This window comes from Molossus molossus, unplaced genomic scaffold, assembly GCF_014108415.1.
Source record: "Molossus molossus isolate mMolMol1 unplaced genomic scaffold, mMolMol1.p scaffold_m16_p_14, whole genome shotgun sequence".
Classification (NCBI taxonomy): domain Eukaryota; kingdom Metazoa; phylum Chordata; class Mammalia; order Chiroptera; family Molossidae; genus Molossus; species Molossus molossus.
Genome location: NW_023425349.1, coordinates 20,733,380 through 20,751,596, shown reverse-complemented (window position 1 = coordinate 20,751,596; position 18,217 = coordinate 20,733,380). Strand labels below are relative to the sequence as shown.

Below are 18,217 nucleotides of genomic sequence, written 5' to 3'. Positions count from 1 at the left end.
TGGGGGAAAGGCGGTGGGAAAGCCTTGCGCCCAGGAACGTGGCCTGGAGGAGGGCCTGAGCCGCTCGGAGCAATGCCCGGTGCGGAGGCTGCGAGGCAGCGTCGGAAGCTGGATTGCGAAGCAAGCCGGGCGGCTGCCTGGAGCCCCGTGTCCTTTTCTGGAGGGCCCTGGCTCGCCAGAGCCGGGCAGAGGGAAAGCCGCCTCCAAGTCGGACACGGGGTCACACTCAGTCGCCTCGGAGGGTGGCTGGCCTAGGGCTGCAGCTCTGGCCGCCCTGGGCGCCTCGGCCCGACGCGGAAGAGTAGGCGGTGGCAGAGACCGAAGCCACAAGAAGCCTCCCAGGGGTTTGCTCGCGACAGTGACGCAGCTGGCGCGAAGGCGGCGGCGTGGGCGGAGAGGGAAGGCGCGCACCGCCCCACGGAGGGGCGGGCGCGCGGCTGCGGAGGGCGGGGGCCGCGAGGGGCGGGGAGCGCCGGGAGCCGGGGCGCCAGCGCCGGTTTCGATTAGTGCACGGAGCTGCGGCGGCAGAGCAGGCAGGAGCTGCGCGGCACGGAGCCCGGCGGCGGGCGGCGGGGCGCGGGGACGGCGGGGCGCGAGGACGGCGGGGGCGCAGGCGCGTTGGCCCGCCCGGTGGCCGCGAGGGTGTAGAGAGGCGAGGGGGAGCGCGGAGCCACGGCCACGCTGACCACCCGGCCCGACCACCCAGCGCCTGCAGTCGCGAGCGCGCCCAGGACAGCGCGCGGGCGAGTGCGCGCGGGCGGGGGCGCGCAGGCCCTGCCCGCCCCTTCCGTCCCCACCCCACTCCGCCCCTTCCTCTCCCCACCTTCTCCCCTCTTGCGCCCCCTCGCCGGGCGCCTACCCTGTAGTCCTCCTGCGGGAGCGCTGTCCGCGGCGACGGCCGGAGCAGGCCGGGCCGGGCCGGGGGATGGCGCTGCTGGACCTGGCCCAGAAAGGAATGGCCTTATTTGGGTTCGTCCTCTTCTTGGTACTGTGGCTGATGCATTTCATGGCCATCATCTACACGTGAGTGAGGGGCAGCTGGGGGAGACCGTGGCGGTGTCGGGGCCCCAAGGGACAGCTGAGGGTGGGAGGGGATTGGGCTCTGGTGGGGGTATGGGGAACTAATTCTCATGTTCCCCCCATTCCCTCTCCCCTGGACCAGCAGGGATTGGGGGGGCTGCCCCTGGGAGGGAAAGGGGCGCGTGAGAGCAAGGTTGCTGGGCTCCACGGCGACTGCACAGCCAGGGGAAAAGAGACTAAGCTCTTCTTACGTGAGCGCCGAGGGTTGCTTGCTTGGTTTGATTGTGTTGGGGATTTGTGTGATTTTTTAAAATATGGGCCAAGATGTATGGTGTATTTTTTACTTTCTTTCTTGACCTGGGCCACATTTCTATCTGGTGATGATCGTTTCCACTCCTCTGGGAGGTGTACACAGCCACCTGGAGACCTCCCAGTGGATTTGTCTTCCTGGAAGAGCTCTGTGCCCTCAGATAGGTGTCAAACAGCTGTCCACCTTGAAAAATAGCCGTCAAACCTCCAAGAAGGCGTGTAGACTCGAGTCATGTCAGCTTGAACATTTTAGTGTGCTTTTCTTTCCTTTTTCTTCAATTTCTTTTTTTTTTTTTTTTTTATCCTAACCTGAGGATATTTTTCCATTTTTTTTTTGTACAGATAGAGTGGGAGGGAGAGAGAGGAAGGGAGAGAGAGTGAGAGAAACATCGACGTGAAGGGACACATCGAGTGGCTGCTACCCACACGACCAACCAGGGCCGGGGACAAACTGCAACCGAAGTACGTGCCCTTAGCGGGAACCGAACCCGGGTCTCTCCGGACCGCAGGCCGACGCTCTAACCGCTGAGCCAAACTGGCCAGGGCCCTTTTTCTTCAATTTCTTATTGTCTTGTTTAGATTTGTGTCCTCTTCCCTCCCCCCAACTTTTCATGATTAACTTAACATATACTTCTTGAGGCCTACTAGATGCCATTCACTGGGGACACAGTGATGAGCAGGACAGAATTCCTGTCCTCGTAGAGCTTACATTCCAAAAGGGTCCTAGTAAAAATCCGAATAAGGTTATTTCCAATAGCGGTAAAGTCTATGAATAAAAAAAAACAGGGTGATGGGATAAATAATGACATGAGATATGTGGCTAGTTTTGATATTTCAATTGTTTACATGTTTTCAAACTAAAATCAACCTTCACAAAGAAATGAAAGAATCGAATAGGTCATATTACTGGTATGGATTCACAGAGTTTGTAGTTTTAAAAAGAAAAGATGATTGGACATGGTTGTCTTTACCACCAATTAGAATAGGGTATATAAGAGATGGGGAAGACTTTAAGAAATTAATTACTTTCAGTTTTTTTTCTTTTCACTTTTTACTACAGAAGAAGTATATGTCTTTTGGAAATGCTGCATTTTGTTAGTATAGTGTGGCATTTCCTGGTACTGGAGAAAGATGCTACATTGTACCAGACATACTGATAATTCTTTGATGATGAAAGAAAACATGCCATTTGGATGTTGTTGATCTTAGTTTTTGGAGTTTGTTAGCTGTAGTCACTGAACACATTCTGGAATTCATTTTAAATATATGAGTTCTTAAAAAACAATTTTGTTACTTTTTCCAATAATTAAAAAAAATTCTTTCTATATAAGGAATGTAGGCAGTACAGAGAGGAATAAAGAAGAAAGTTAAACACACAACCAAAATTCCATTACTTTGTCAACCTTTTGTGGCTATCCTTCCATTTATATTTCTATGGGGAGAGGGCCAAGAAAGAGAAGTGAGGGGAAGGAGAAAGGGATGTTATTATGATTATTGTTCTGTAACCTGCTTTTAATTCAACTATTTAAAAAATGCTTTCTGGGGAGCTCTTTGGTACAAGGCACTGTTCTAGGTGCTGGAAATAAGACTGAAGGAGACATCCAGCTGCTCACATGGAGGTTCCGTGTAAAACGTCATGAATATTTTTTGCATATTAACAAATGTATGGTCTCTGCATCATTTTAAATAGATGCGTGGCACTTTCATTTATGACATACTAATATGTATTTGTTGTTATTGATGGAGCATTTAGGTTGTTTAATTTAACAAGATACAAACAACACTGATGAGTTCATATGCATACATGTTTGAGAGATGACCTCCTTAGTTTACATTTCTGAAAGAGTATTATTGGGCTGGAAGAGGTACATTTGAAAGTTTGATACATAGCCTGGCCGGTATGGCTCACTGGTTGAGCATCTACCCATGCACCAAAAGGACGCAGGTTTGATTCCTGGTCAGGGCACATGCTCAGGTTGTGGGCCTGATCCCCAGTGGGGGGCATGCAGGAGGCGGCCAGTTGATGTTCTCTCTCATTGATGTTTCTATCTCTTTCTCTCCCTCTCTCTAAAATCAATAAAGAAAAAAGTTTTAAAAATAAATAAACTCTGATATGTATTGCTCTACAGTAGCCATTTTCAGCCAGTGTGCCACAAGAATTTTTAAAACTTGAAATACCTATTTAGTCAGGGGCACTGATCTCTTTTCTCTTGGATTGCTGAATGAAAAAATGACAATGCCAACATACAATAGCTAGCTGGTGTGAAATCAAAATTATACCTTTTTTTTTTGTCGGAGCAGCAAAAAATATAAAATTTTTGGTGTGCCATAGAATTTTAGTAATTAGTTTATATGTGCCGTAAGATGATAAAGGTTGAAAATTACTGCTGTGCAGGAAGGTTGTGTCTCTTCATAGTCCTGGTAACACTGTTTGATGGTCCTCATTTCCTTTAAGTCACAGGCTTTTTACTCTTTTCTGTTGGATTTTTGTTTTTTTATTGCTTTAATTAGTAGTTCCATTGAATACTTTCATATATTTATGTTAGTTACAGTTAATAGTTATAAATTACATGCTTACAATCCTTTGCCTGTGCTGCAAACCGTTGCTGAGTTTATCTTTTTAACACGAATATTGTTTTTGTTGTGTTATAATTTTTCCCGGGTTTTTCTTTTTTTTGTCTTTAAATTTTGTACACATACTAAATATGAAAAAAAGTGTGTGTGCGCCTCTATGTTTTTGGTAGTTACGTCTTCTAATGTTTGCTGACTCGCGTAATTTTGATATCTTCTTCATTCCCCCCAATTATTATATAGTTAGTATTCTTTTAGTGTTTTGAGGTTTTTTTTTTGTTTTTTGTTTTACCTTATACCCTTTAATGCACTAGATATTTTATTTTGTTATATGATGAGGTCTAGAGCCGTAATTTTAGATTCACTTAAATATTTAGCCCCTTTTCTCAGAATCATTTATTAAATGATTATTGAGTATTCCACAGTTTTGAAATAGTATATTTATTATGTACTGAATTCTTTGTATACTTGGGTATATTTCAATGCTCCCAGTGCTAGTTCATTGATCTATTAGTTCTTATACCAGTATCCACTGTTTTAATAAATGGGGCAAATTCCATCCATCTTACTCTTTTGCAAACATTTTTTGGCTTTTTACACATTTTTACTCAGATGAACTTTTAGAATGTTTCTATTCAGACTAAGTAATCTTGTTTTTTTCTTTTAATTTATATTTTTAATCCTGACCTCAGGCTATTTTTTACATCGATATTTAGACAGAGTGGACGGGGTCGCGGAGAGAGAGAAATAACAATGTGAGACAGTGGACTGGTTGCCTCCTGGTTGCCTCCTGAAGGCCCCCCACCGGCAGGAAATTGAACCTGGTACTCACCCTTGACTGGCATTCAAACCCGAGACCTTTCGATCCAATGCTCTAACCCCTGAGCCAAACCGGCCAGGGCAGTAATCTTGTTTTTTAAATGGAATTGTTAAATTTACAGCTCATTTTGGAGAAAGTTGACTTCTTTCAGCATAACACCATGGTATATATCCCTTTCCCTCTATTTTCTATTTCCCTCACTCGAGGACATTTTTTCTTCCTTTTTTTTTTTTTTTTTTTTGGTCAGATAGAGTGGGAGGGAGGGAGAGAAACATCGACGTGAAAGGGACACATGGAGTGGCTGCCACCCGCACAACCCAGCCAGGGCTGGGGACAAACTGCAACCGAGGTATATGCCCTTAGCGGGAACCGAACCCAGGTCTCTTGGGACCGCAGGCCGACGCTCTAACCGCTGAGCCAAACCGGCCAGGGTCCTTTCCCTCTATTTTCTATATACATAATGACAAAGTCACACTTCTTTAATTAAAATGAACACTAGTGATGTAGCCTGATATCCCCAGTAACCATCTGGAATGTTTAGACTTGAGACAGCTCCAGAATAGTTTTAAGTTATTTATTTCGTGCTGAATGATAAACAGTACAGTTTTCTTAAAATACTTCTGGTTTTTGAGAATAGTACAGACATTTCACTTAGTTGAGATACTGTAGAAAGGCTTTGTATTTATGTTCTAATATCCTGCAAAGTTACCTTTTTTTGTTGACAGTAACAAGACCCTGAAAAGTTATGTGAAAATAGAATAAAGAAGAGGCGATTTATTTATAATAGATTATAACGACTAGCTAATTGAAGGAATCTTGTGAATAGCTTTCTGAAATGGATAAAAGCCAATAATCAAGAATTTATGTATAAATTAAATCTTTACCTTTTCCTTTTTGATAAGTTTCTTTGTTCTGGCCCCACCTTCAGAATTATGTTTGATTTGATTCCTTTCGTTCTTTTTTTAACTCATCTTTATTGTTGAATGTATTACAGATTCCTCCCCTATTTCCACCATTGACCCCTCCTCTCTGCACCCACCCCCCTCCTGCCTTCCCCACACTATTGTCTGTGTCCACTGGTTATGCATATATGCATATTGATTCCTTTCTTACTGAAGTAAAGGTAACTTCTCAGGTTAATTTGAGTTGTGTTAAAGGGGAAGCTACGTCGTTTTTCCTCTCCATCTCTCTGGTGTATTTAGTAAAATTGCAAATGTGACATCTCAACATTTTGACAAGTAAGGTCAAAGAACATTGGCACTTTTGCTTAAAATACGGTGGTAAACGTTCTGTATTTTATTGAAAAATATTTTTAAACACATGTTCTATGTCCCTCTCAAGTCCTTTTGAAATAAGTTAAAGTATAGAGACATTGAAATAAGCATTTATCAATACTCTCCTATAAAACTTTGTGTATGCAACTAGTGGAAATTGAGCCTGTTTTAAAAAATATATATGGCTCCATATCTAGTTTTCAGATTAAGGTGCATAATCGATGGGTCCCTAATTGTTAAAAAAAGTTTAATACAAATTTTGTAATAAAATTGCTGAGAAAAAAAACACTTTTGAAAATTGGTTATTTTTTAAAGATTAAATTCGGTATGTAATGTTATCTAGTTAATTTAGAGTTGATGTTCTATTTCAGTGTATCCTCTTAAAATGAATTAAAGAGCTAAGTAATGAATACAATAAAAATTCTTATTCAATGAAACTATTTGTTCAGATTTCACAAATGTCTTTAGAATTCCTGTAAGCCTGCAATTTTTAAAAATGAGGTAATTTATAAACTAGAAAATCATTTTTAATATTTTGAAACTATTCACTGGTATCTCTACTTGCTGCTTTGCTCCTTTCCAATTTTAATATTAAACTGATGCCTAGTCATTTCATAACATATTTTAGATGGCAGACATTGGTGGGATTTCTGCCTATCATGTTAAAGATGTTGTTCAGATTAGAGCCTTTGAAATTCAGTCCTCTTATTTCCGAACTGTAACTAAAGATTGGAGCTTCAGTAGGCAGAGCTGGTTACGTGGTCTTTAGGAGCTTTTCTTTTCGGAGAGCTAGTGTGGTTTGATAACTTGGCGGCTGTGTTGAAATCATGTAAAAAAGCCTGGAAACGGTTCTCTTTTTACCCTGTAAGGGGCCATATTGCTGGATGACAAGGGGATCTCAACACGAAATCATGCCTTTTTTCTCCTCCATCTCTGTTCTTTTTCTCCTCTCTCTTCCCTGTTCCTCCCCTCCCTCAGATTATCATTCGCCTCCCCCTCTCTGTACATAATGTCCTAAAGTTTAGTGTTAGGCTCTATCTTCTCTATTAATTGACCAGAGGTGCCAGACCTGTGTGGAAATACATCTTATATCTGTAAATATTAACTACCCTCTAGTAAACCAGAGGTCCTTTTCCTGGAGCCTTTTTTTTCCCCAAATTAATTCTGCCTTCGCTAACTTTTCTAGTATTGCAACTTTTATATTTGCGGCAAATGTTATTTTTAGATGGTATGATTTCGGCCTTACTTTCATGAAGACATTAGTGTTCTGAGCCGAGTGAAATGTAAACCGAGAGCTGCTCTTCTGGGTTTAGTTCTGAGGATGCATTTGGAATTTGGCCAGATGTTGATCAGTCTCGGTCAGCGATTTTCAACCTTTTTCATCTCGTGGCACACATACATTAATTACTAAATTCTGTCGCACACCAAAAACTGTATTACATTTTTTGCCGATCTCACCAAAAAAAAAAGTATAATTTTTATTCATTCACACTGGGCGACTGTTGAGTTGGCTGTTGTCATTTTTTTATTTGACAGTCTAAAGGAAGAGAGGTCAGTGCTCCTGACTAAATAGTCAGGGATTGCTCATTTTAAAAATTCTTGCAGCTCACCCATTGAAAATCACTAGGTCATTGCTGCCAGGGCTACTTTTTGGTGAATGAATGAGGCAATTGACAAGCCCCTTTAACCTGAGCCTGGGAAAATACCAAATTGGACTGGATTGTGACAACTTTAAAAAGCAAAATGAAAGTTGTAATTCAGTGTTAATATTCAGTGATGGTTCTGTACGGATTCATCTTCTTTCCTTTTCCTACGTCCTTGGTTCAGTACACCTTATCTCTACCCTAGATTATTGAAAACTAATTCCGCTTACTGGTATCTCTGCCTACAGCCTTGTTCCCTTTTTGCTTTATTTTTCTTATCCTACTGGAGCACTAATCTTAGATCATGTACTTACAATCTTACCATGTTCCCCATTGCCTTCAGGGTTAAAATTTCAGCCCTTAATAAGTTCTTCAGGAACTGAGAGCTGTATCTTCAGCAATATTGAGTTACTGGCATTCCCCTAAATATGCAATATATTTTCTCTAGAATCCTTTTTTCTTCCTTTCCTGTCCTTTCCTTTCTCCCCTTGCCCTCCTTTTTAACTCCTACTCATTCAAGCAGTTTTAGACTTTAGCTCCTTACTGGGTTAGGCGCCCCCTCTTATGTACTTCCACCATACCTTGAATTTACCCATCTAAATTGTAAATGTGTGTTCAGTTGTCTGTTTTCCCAGATTGTAAGTTTATGAGGGTAGAGATAGTGTCTTATTGTTGTATCTCTAGTGTCAACTAGGCACTCAATTGTTACTTGTTGAATAAACGATCTTTGAATTTTTTTTTCTAGTAGTAATGGTGGATATTTTGCTCATTCATAAACTTGCTGTCATTTAGCTGTTGTAATTTGAGGTCGATGGCAAGAATTTGGAATGCTTTCAGTGGCCATGGACTTGAATGAACTTCATTGGACCAAAGGGGATCTTTATCTAACTATTTCTTGTTAATTGCCAGGTAAATAGAATCAAGGCTCTATCAATAACATGTTTACCTACAAATCTGAATTTGCCCCCAAGGTTTTTGAAAGAGAACGCCTGTCTTGCTTTCCCTAATCTTTACACTTAGATATGTCCTTTGGCCCCTAGCAGGTGTTGCCTAGTTGGCTGAGCATTGTCCTGTGCACCAAAAGGTCTCTGGTTCCATTCCCACTCGGGGCACATGCCTGGGTTTTGGGCTCGATCCTGAGAAGGGGAACTGCAGGAGGCAACACATCAGTGTTTCTCAGTCTCTCTCTCTCCCTTCCTCCCTCTCCTTTCCTCCTTTCTAATTAATTAGAAAGAAACATTAAAGTCCTGCCAGTGTGGCTCAGTGGTTGAGTGTCGACCTGTGCACCAAGAGGTTACTGGTTTGATTCTCAGTCTGGGCACATGCCCAGGTTGTGAGCCTGATCCCCAGTGAGGGGCATGCAGGCGGCCAGTCAGTGTTCTCTCTCATCGATGTTTCTATCTCTCCTTCTCCCTTCCTCTTTCTCTGAAATCAATAAAATACACACACACACACACACACACACACACACACACATCATATATATAGAGAGAAACATCAATGTGAGAAAGACACATCCACTGGCTGCCTCCCGCACAACTCCAACTGGAGCTGGGGACACACCGCAACCAAGGCATGTGCCCCTGACTGGAATTGAACCCAGGACTCTAATTCGTGGGCCAACGCTCTAACCACTGAGAAAAACCGGCCAGGGCAAGAAAAATATTTTTTAAAAAAGATATATATGTCCTTTGGGGAATGCAGGACCCAGGGCTATCCTGAGTTAGTTGACATACAAATCATAACAAGTGTCTCCCACTTTTCCTCCATCTACAGAAATTTACTTTATACACAAAGTAGTTTAATTTAAATTAAAAGGGTAGCTCTGGGGAATTGTGTAGAAGAGGATTGGGACAGTCCCTTTAGTTTCTTCTTGATTTGAAAGAGAGGGGGTTTTGAGTTTATGGTATGTTTGAGGGTCTTCTGTGTCTGGGGGCACGACCTGCTGGAACCACATCTTCTGCTGGGTGCCTTTCTTATTTAGTTGCTATTAGCAAAATATCATGCTCTGTTTTCCACACACTAGGGCTAACTGTTGTCAACAAAGAGTTAGTGAGTTGGAATGGGTTTTTGGGGAGTTGGAGGGGAGCAAAAATTATTAAAGATCTGCTTTTTCTATTGTGATGGAAACTTTTGTATTCTGTAGTCTATAAGTCTGCTATCTAGTGGCAATAGTTTGTGTTTCACTATAAATTGAAGTCCCTGTTGGTTATTACGTGTTCTCTGGGGAATCTTGTGTGTGCAGAATTCAGGTTGCACCACAGGGTGTGCTTTATGTTGCTGGTGAAGCCCCTCTGGATGTAGTACCTTTTCTTTTTCTTTTTTGTATGTGCCCCTAGCAAGAACCGAACCCAGGACTCTCTGGTCCGCAGGCCAATGCTCCAACCACTGAGCCAAACTGGCCAGGGCTGCAGTACCTTATCTTGAAAAGAAAAGTGCTGTATGGAAGTAGCCTTAGTCATGACACATACTGATGGTAAACACACAGTAACAGCCTTCCAGGGCACAATAAGAAACAACAACAGGAGCCTTTAATCCTGGGAGGTTGTTGGCACAGACAGTGTGAAGTCGGGACCTGCTGATAGAGCATCCTAATTTTACATGAAATATTAACAAGCTTGGTTGCATGTAGCAGAGATCAATTCCTAGAGTCAGGTAAATTGGTTCAACAACACAGCAGAACCGTGAAAACACGCCGTCTGGGGCTGTTCTGCAAGGTGGACTTTGCGCCCTGAAGGAATCCATGTGAGAAGCCCTGAGTGAGATCCTTGCGACCCTGTGGGCGGTGTAGCCCTGTGTTAAGGTTGCTGCAGAGGCTGCTACTCTGGCCAAAGGGGAAGAGCACAGCCAGCCCCCCCCCCCCCAAGGGTTTCCCCTCCTGCCAGGCTTCCCTTGCCCTCAAAACTCAATTAGAATACAAAAGTGTGAAATAAAGCACTTAAAAATAGTCCCCAAACTATTTTGTTGTGCGAGTGAGCGGGGAGGCGTGCTAAAATATTCGAAGGCTAAAACAAGAAGCTAGTGATGAAAAAGACAGTGACAATTTTAGAGATTGAGATGTTAGGAAATAAAAATCAACTAGGAAAAATAAAGCCATCCCATCAGTTCAGAAGTTGCAAACCCCTGTGCAGAGAGACGATTAGGGTTCATCCAGCTAAAGCATCTGTAAAGTCCAGCAGAGCCAACTCCTGGATACTTCTTTGAAGTGTTCCCTGAATAGATGTCCTTCTAGCTCACAATATAAGCCTCTCTCTTTTGTCTATGAATCATCCCTTATGACCTTTTGGACTTAAGTTACTTCTGACAAAGCACCTGGGATAGTACCTTGGTGTTGGCAGGGAGAGGCAGCCCTCAGCCATGTGCTGTGGCACCTACCCCCCTTTGTCCTTGAGGTGACGGGCCTTAATTATATGAATGGGATTCTTTTCTTTCTTTCTTTCTTTCTTTCTTTCTTTCTTTCTTTCTTTCTTTCTTTCTTTCTTTCTTTCTTTCTCTGATCACTTACATTTCAGGATGATTTTATTCTTTTCTTTCTTTTTTTTTAAAGAGAGAGAGAGAAAAAAACATCGATGTGAGAGAAAAACATTGATTGGCTGCCTCCTGCACACCTTCTTCTGGGGATCAAGCCTGCAACTCAGGCATGCGCCCTGACCGGGAATTGAACTGCGACTTCTCCGTCCATGGGACAGTGTTGAATCCACTGAGCCACATGGGACTATTCTTTATAAATGAAACAAATCAAAACAGTTGACTAGCCATAGAGGAGATCCATTCCTTTTATACCCAATATGTTCCTGAAAATGTAACAGAATCAAATTTCTGAAAATCAAATGGACGTACATGTTAGGCAGGAACTAAGAATTATTAAAATCCCAAATTATATTTTTGCTGGTTCTGATGCCTGGCACAAGCTGTTACCGATTGAGAGCTTTCCAAGCTGTCGGGTGGGGCCTTCCCTTATAATCTTTGCTCTGGGGCTTGTGCTAGGTAGGTGTGGTAATTTCATGGTCAACAAAGAATCCAGTCTCTCCTGGAAGCCTTCAGAACATCTAGAAGATGATATTGTTTGGATTACATAGTAACCAGTAATTACTTTGTACATTGTATCTGTTACTTTGTACAATGTACCTGTACCTTATTCATTGTACCTGTGGACATTCTCTTTCACCTTTGCCTCTCAGCTCTGGGGGTGACAACCTCTCCCTCTAAGCAGAGCCAAGTGAAGGATTGTTGTGGCTGCAGACCACAACATGTGAGTCAGACTCTGGAGACAGAGGAATTAAGAGGAGCCAGTGCTATGCAGAGCCTGTGCCCAGCTGAGAACCCATCTCATAGTTTAAAAGGAGAGCTCAGCAAGCAAACAATTAGCAGGTTGTTTTCAGTGGATAATAATTTCTGATATGTAATGTTCCTCACTCTCATACTTGCCTTATTCTTACATTTTAGATGATGTCTGTAGAACCTTAAATTGTCTCCTAAGTGTTAGTTGTAGTTTGAACTTTGAATATAATTTTATTCTAATTATTGGATGTAATTTGAATTTTGTATTAAATGTGTTTTATGCCATGTTTTGACTTTTTTAATCCTAATTTTGGGCTTATAATGACCCTCCCCCATTAATCTTTCTTAACACACAAGACTTGGTTTATGGTGTTTTGTTTTTTTACACCAACATAATGACCTAATATTTAAATATAAATGAATCTTTAACTATAGAACTAGAATTTCTAATTCTTCCATTTTGGTGTATAAGTCTCATCAATGGTCAACAGCTTCAAAATCTATCAGAGCAACCAATGGTAATTCAGGCAAGTTACATCTGGTGGAGAATGTCCTTAATGTTTACTCTGTGGCTGAGTCTCATCTATTTTCTTAGAACTACTTTATGAGGTATGTATCATTATCCACCTTTAAAAAAAAAAAAAAAGGCAAACTTGAGGTAAAGAAGTAACTTGCCCAAGGATAACACAGCTGTGAAGCCGCTATAGAAATCCAGGCATCTGCCTCCAGCCCAGGCTCTTATTTATTGATATATGAATGATATTCATATATCAATGAATATACTTTCATTGATAACCTGAAAATAACTCAACATTTAGATAACTATGGAGAAGGCCCCTGCTCATTCTCTCCCCCATTCTCACGGGTCTTGTTTCTTCAGCGGCTTCTGATTTCCAATCCATCCCATAACTGTTCATCTTGCTAAGAGTTTCCACCTCAGTCCTCTCTAATCCTTCAGTAATCTAGTTTTCCTAGGTCACTGGGAGGTCACTGCTGCATGGCTCTCAAACCTAGAGATTCTGATTTAGTTGGTCTGGGCATCAGAATTGTTATTTTGTTTCGACTCCGGGTGATTTTTCTTTGTGCCCTCAAGGTTGAGAACAGCTGCTCTAGGCTGCTTATCCCTGGGGTGGTCTCCACCTCTTGGCTTCATTTACATCTCCATCTAGCCCAGAACACACAATTAATCACTTCATTGTCTTGCCCCACCTCATATCAATCTGCCCTCTTATCTTCAAACCATCTCATAATTTATAGCTCCTTAACTTTCAAAATCCTGTGGGAGGGTGATCACACAGCCCTTGGATTATTACATCAGGTCTCAGATCTCAGCTAAGCCCACAGTGTTATGTGACAGCACTTCCGTTTCTGTATTCAGCTGTCACCCACTACCTTCCCCATTCTACCCTGTGCTTGTCCATTACCGTGACTCCTACTTCACACTGTGGCTCCTAACATGTCATTAAATTTGTTTTTTCCTGCTTATTGGCCATCTTTTTAACTCATCTTTATTGTTGAATGTATTACAGATATCCTCCCTTTCTCCCCCATTAACCCTCATTAATTGTTTTTATCATCTCTTTCTTTACCCTTTGACTAGCTCTTTCCCCTTACCATATATACTCAAGTACTAAAAGTTAAAAATGATTGCCCTGAACAGTTTTGCTCAACGGTTAGAGTGTAGGCCCTCAGACCGAAGGGTTGAACAGATTGAAGGTTTGATTTCTGGTCAAGGGCACCAGCCTGGGTCATGGGGGGGGGGATGTTGTTTTTTTAAATCCTCACCTGGGGATATTTTCCCATTGATTTTCAGATAGAGTTGTGGGGCTGGGGTGGGGAGGGGGTGCAAATCTATGTGAGAGAGAGAGACATCGATTGGCTGCCTCCTGCACAACCCTGACCAGGGCCAGGGATTGAACCACAACTGAGGCACATGTCCTTGACCGGAATCGAACCTGAGATTCTTTGGTCTGCAGGCCAAGGCTCTAACCATTGAACCAAACCTGCCAGGGCTGGGTTGCAGGTTTGATCTTGGCCATGGTCAGGGTCCTCGTGCAGGAGGCAACTTAATCAATCTGTCACTCTTACATCAATGTTTCTCCCTCTCTCCATATCTAAAAATCAATGGAAAAATATCCTCAGTGAGGATTAACAACAAAAAAAAGTTAAAAATGATTAAAAATTAAACTGAAAACCCCTTCTCCATCTACTTAGTCTCTGGCCCTTTAACTCATTGTCAGGTTTCAAGAGAAACTAGTGTTTATTCTGTTATCACAACTACCTCCCATTCATGTGCTTCTTAACATGTTTTTACCTACCTACCCCTGCCCAGAGTGCTCAGAGGTCACCAAGTACACAGTCTAGTAGACATTTAAATTCTTGTCTTGACATTCAGTGTCTTTTTTTTCTTGAACCCTTTCAAAAAGAAAACAACCTAGCCAAATAAACCCATCTGTGACTTGGGTTTCTTCCTATCTACTTCTGTCGTCTCTCACTTACTCTTCCTCTCCTTCATGTAGTACTAGTTCTGTGATACTAGCGGCATTCATTTGTGGCCACCTGCTAATGGCATGTTATACTGGGGAGAACTTATGTATTTGCCAAAAGTAGATGGCTCCCATATTTTTATCTTTAGACTAACCATACCTTCTGAGCTCTAAATAGATAACTATTTGGCCCGGCCGGTGTGGCTCAGTAGATTGATCATTGTTCCATATACTGAGAGGTCCTGGTTCGATTCCTGGTCAGGGCACATGCCTGGGTTATGGACTTGTTCTCTAGTAGGGGGTGTGCAGGAAGCAGCCGATTGATGTTTCTCTCTCACATTGATGTTTCTATCTCTCCCTTCCTCTCTCTCTAAATAATCAGTAAAAACATTTTAAAAAACATTAAATATCTAACTGTTTTTTAGTTACTCTTCATTTACTCAACATTCTTTAGAATATTGAGAATATACTATGTACCATTGTTTTGCTGGACCCTGGAGAATTTATAGTTACTGTAGTGTATCTTTAAGTGTGGTTCACAGAATCATTTGGGATGTTTATAAAAATGCACGTTCGTAGCTCTGCAACTGGTCCGTTAAATTATGACTTCTGCCTATGGGCACTCTGTATTTTTAATTAATTGTTGGAAAATGGTAGTCTCCTGGACAAAGGGACATTGCCACTTGATGACTTAATAGTAACTTCGAACCCTTGTTCATAATAATGCATATCACTGTCTCACATCTCTTGTTGTGCCCAGATTTTATGAAGGGCACACTAGTTACCTAAATCCAAACCTAAGAGTCATCCATGTAACCTCTTCACTCTCCACCCACCTTCATCATCCACTAGCCAAACCCCAGGAATTTTGAATTCTTATTCTCTCTTTTCATTTCTTTTGCTACCTTCTGCTTACTCCTTAGTTTGTGCTCCTATCTTTTTTCTTTTGGATCTTAATAATATTTTCCCTTGCCTTCTGTCTTGCTCGCCTCTACTTTATTCTCTTAACTTCTGTAAATACAAAAATGATCTTGTTTCTTTCTGACAGTCTTTCATGGTTACTTCTTGCCTATGGGATGAGCTACAGGCCTTTTCAGCCTTGCCAGTGCAGTCAGGGAAGACTTTATATAGCAGAGATGAGTCTTAAAGCAATGCTGCTCAAGCCTGAATGTGCCTCTGAGTCACCTGGAGATCTTGTTAAAGTAGTTCTGGGGGTGGGGCCTGAGAATCTGAATTTCTAGCAAGCTTCTGGTGATGCCATTGCTGCTGGTCAGTAGACCACACTTGGAATATGGAAAGTCTTAAAGGACCACCACGTGGGAAAAATCAGATGCTTTCTTCTTTGTACTCTCAAAATGGTCTAAAACCTAGTTTCTTTAGAGTCTGTATCACGCTGCATTTATAGAAGCTTGTACAGAAGTTGCTTCTGAATAAGAGGTGACCAGTGCTCATGTGAGAACCACTGCAAGTCTAAACACATGAAAATGCTATAATGGTTATATATATGTGCGTGCATGCATGCACACACACGGCCCAGAAATAAGGAAGGAAAATCTCCAGGTCCCAGAAATGAAGGGAATGCAAAGCAGTGCGTTGGATTTGCCTGCAAATTTTGATCCCAATGACAGTTCTGGGTTGGTTTCTAATTATTGATTTTCTTCTTATTATTGGTTATATTTCCCTGGTTCTTTGCATGCCTGGTAATTTTGCATTAGATGTCAGGCATTCTACATTTCACTTTGCCGGCTGCTGGATATTTGTATATTTCTGGGCTTTTAGCTCCATCTCATCAATTCAGGAGTGTCTGCTGGGTTCTGCCTGGGTTTCCCTTCCCTGTGCCAGGGCCTGGAAATTACTCAGGGCAGTCATCTGGGGCGATTGGAGGGCTCACCTCATTTGTTTTCTGAGTCGGAGGAATCACTACTCCTCTTTACCTGATAGCCAATGTCTTACAAACCATTGTTTCCTTTATTTTGTCTCATTTTAAAAAATTGTTTCAGGTGTGAGAGTACACAGCCCCCGTGTCTTCATCTTGTCCAAAAGGTGAAGTTCTGGGTGGTAGGACGGGGAGGCCAGGGTTTTGATACATAAGTAAGGACAGAGACAAGACTGCAGACTATTTGTAACGGCCACACATTGGAAACAACAACCTAAATATCCGTCAACAGAAAGTAGATGAGTAAATGTGGTATATCAGTACAAGGAGAACTGTGCTGTAATGAGAGTGAATGAACTATAACTGAATGTAAACACCAAGATGAATCTCATAAATGAGTATGTCCTATAGGATTCTATTTAGGTAAAAATTTAATTTTTTTTTCTTTATTGATTTTAGAGAGAGAGGAAGGGAGAGGGAGAGAGAGAACATCCACTGGCTGCCTCCTGCATGCCCCCCACTGGGGATTTGACCCACAACCTGGGCATGTGTCCTGACAGGGAATTGAACCAGCAACCTCTTGATGCATGGGTCGACGCTGAACCACTGAGCCACACCAGCTGGGCATTTAGGTAAACATTTAAAACCAGCAAAATTATACTGGCCAATGTGGCTCAGTGGATTGAGCATCATCCCATGGACTGAGAGGTCCCGGTTTGATTCCCAGTCAGGACACATGCCCGGGTTGTGGGCTCGCTCCCCAGTGGGGGGTGTGCAGGAGACAGCTGATCGATGTTTCTCTCTCACATCAATGTTTCTTTCTCTCCCTTTCTCTGTCTCTAAAAAAATCAATAGAACGTAATTTTTTTGAAAACACAGCAAAATTAGTCTGGTATAGAAGTCAAGATGATGGTTACCTTTGAAGGGAATAAATAGAAGGGACAGGCAGGGGCTTTCGGGGTTCTGGTAATACTTTGTTTCTTGATCTGGTCACTGGTCACAGGGATGGTTCACTTTGAGAAAATTCGTTGAGCTGGGTACTTGTGTGACTTTGTGTTGTGTATGTTATATGTCAGTTAAAAGTACTCTTCCTCCTTCCCTCTCCCCTTAAAAGGTCAGGGCTGTGAGCCAAATGCATGATAGGAAGGTAGAGCTGGATTCCCAGTATAGAGCCAGAAACTGAGAAAATGTTGTACCCAGGACACTAGAAAGAAAGACCAGGCCAAGGGTAGAAATGGGCACCCACAAGAAGTCCTGTGCAGTCAGCCCAGGTCCACACTGCTCAGGTGATGTGGAAACCATGTCCTGAAATACTGAATAAAAACTGGCTGAAAAGTAGTAAACCTTGTAGGTACCTGTCAGAGCCACTCATAAAACTGGCCCGTTTGGAGGACGGTACCACTCGGGCCCCCTTTGAGCTACCCGGCAGGCGGTACTGTCATCAGGTCTCTTCACCGCAACGCGGGAGAGGACTCCACTGTTGTTGGACTGAGTTCCCTTTGATAAAGTCCTGCATGCTTGATATGAGAAGCCCTTCATGAGATAGGAGGCATATCTGTCTTAGCATTTAAAGTAAAATGTCTTAATGAAGAAGGGGAAGAAAGGAGCGATAGGATCAGCATTGGATGGTTAGCAATGTTTAAATTAACCTTGATTTTAATCTAAAACCTTGCTAAATGCACTGTGCCAGTGGGCGAGGTTTCTCTGTGATACAGGTTTAATAGCACTTAGTGATCATGCAGTGGGACCAAGAGATACAAATTCTCCAATTCTCCCATGAGTTCAGTGACTTTGCCTCCCATTCTCTCTGGGCTGCATTCTGGGTAATATCAAGTCTAGATTCCAGTTCTCCTGTTCTCGTTTAGATGGCAGTCTTCTGCTTTACCTGTCTATTGAGTGTCTGATGTCAGCAATCATCATTTTCACTTCTAGACATC

General features: G+C 42.4%; 1 protein-coding gene across 1 annotated transcript in view; it reads left to right on the top strand.

The window, feature by feature from the left end:
• Nucleotides 1–459: 459 nt before the first annotated feature.
• UGCG (UDP-glucose ceramide glucosyltransferase) overlaps nucleotides 460–18,217 on the top strand; it is a 39,283-nt gene continuing 21,525 nt past the window's right edge. The window contains exon 1 of the mRNA XM_036260981.1: nucleotides 460–1,023. Coding sequence (XP_036116874.1) covers nucleotides 926–1,023 — 98 coding nt within the window. The 5' untranslated portion in view covers nucleotides 460–925. The remainder of the gene's footprint in view (nucleotides 1,024–18,217) is intronic.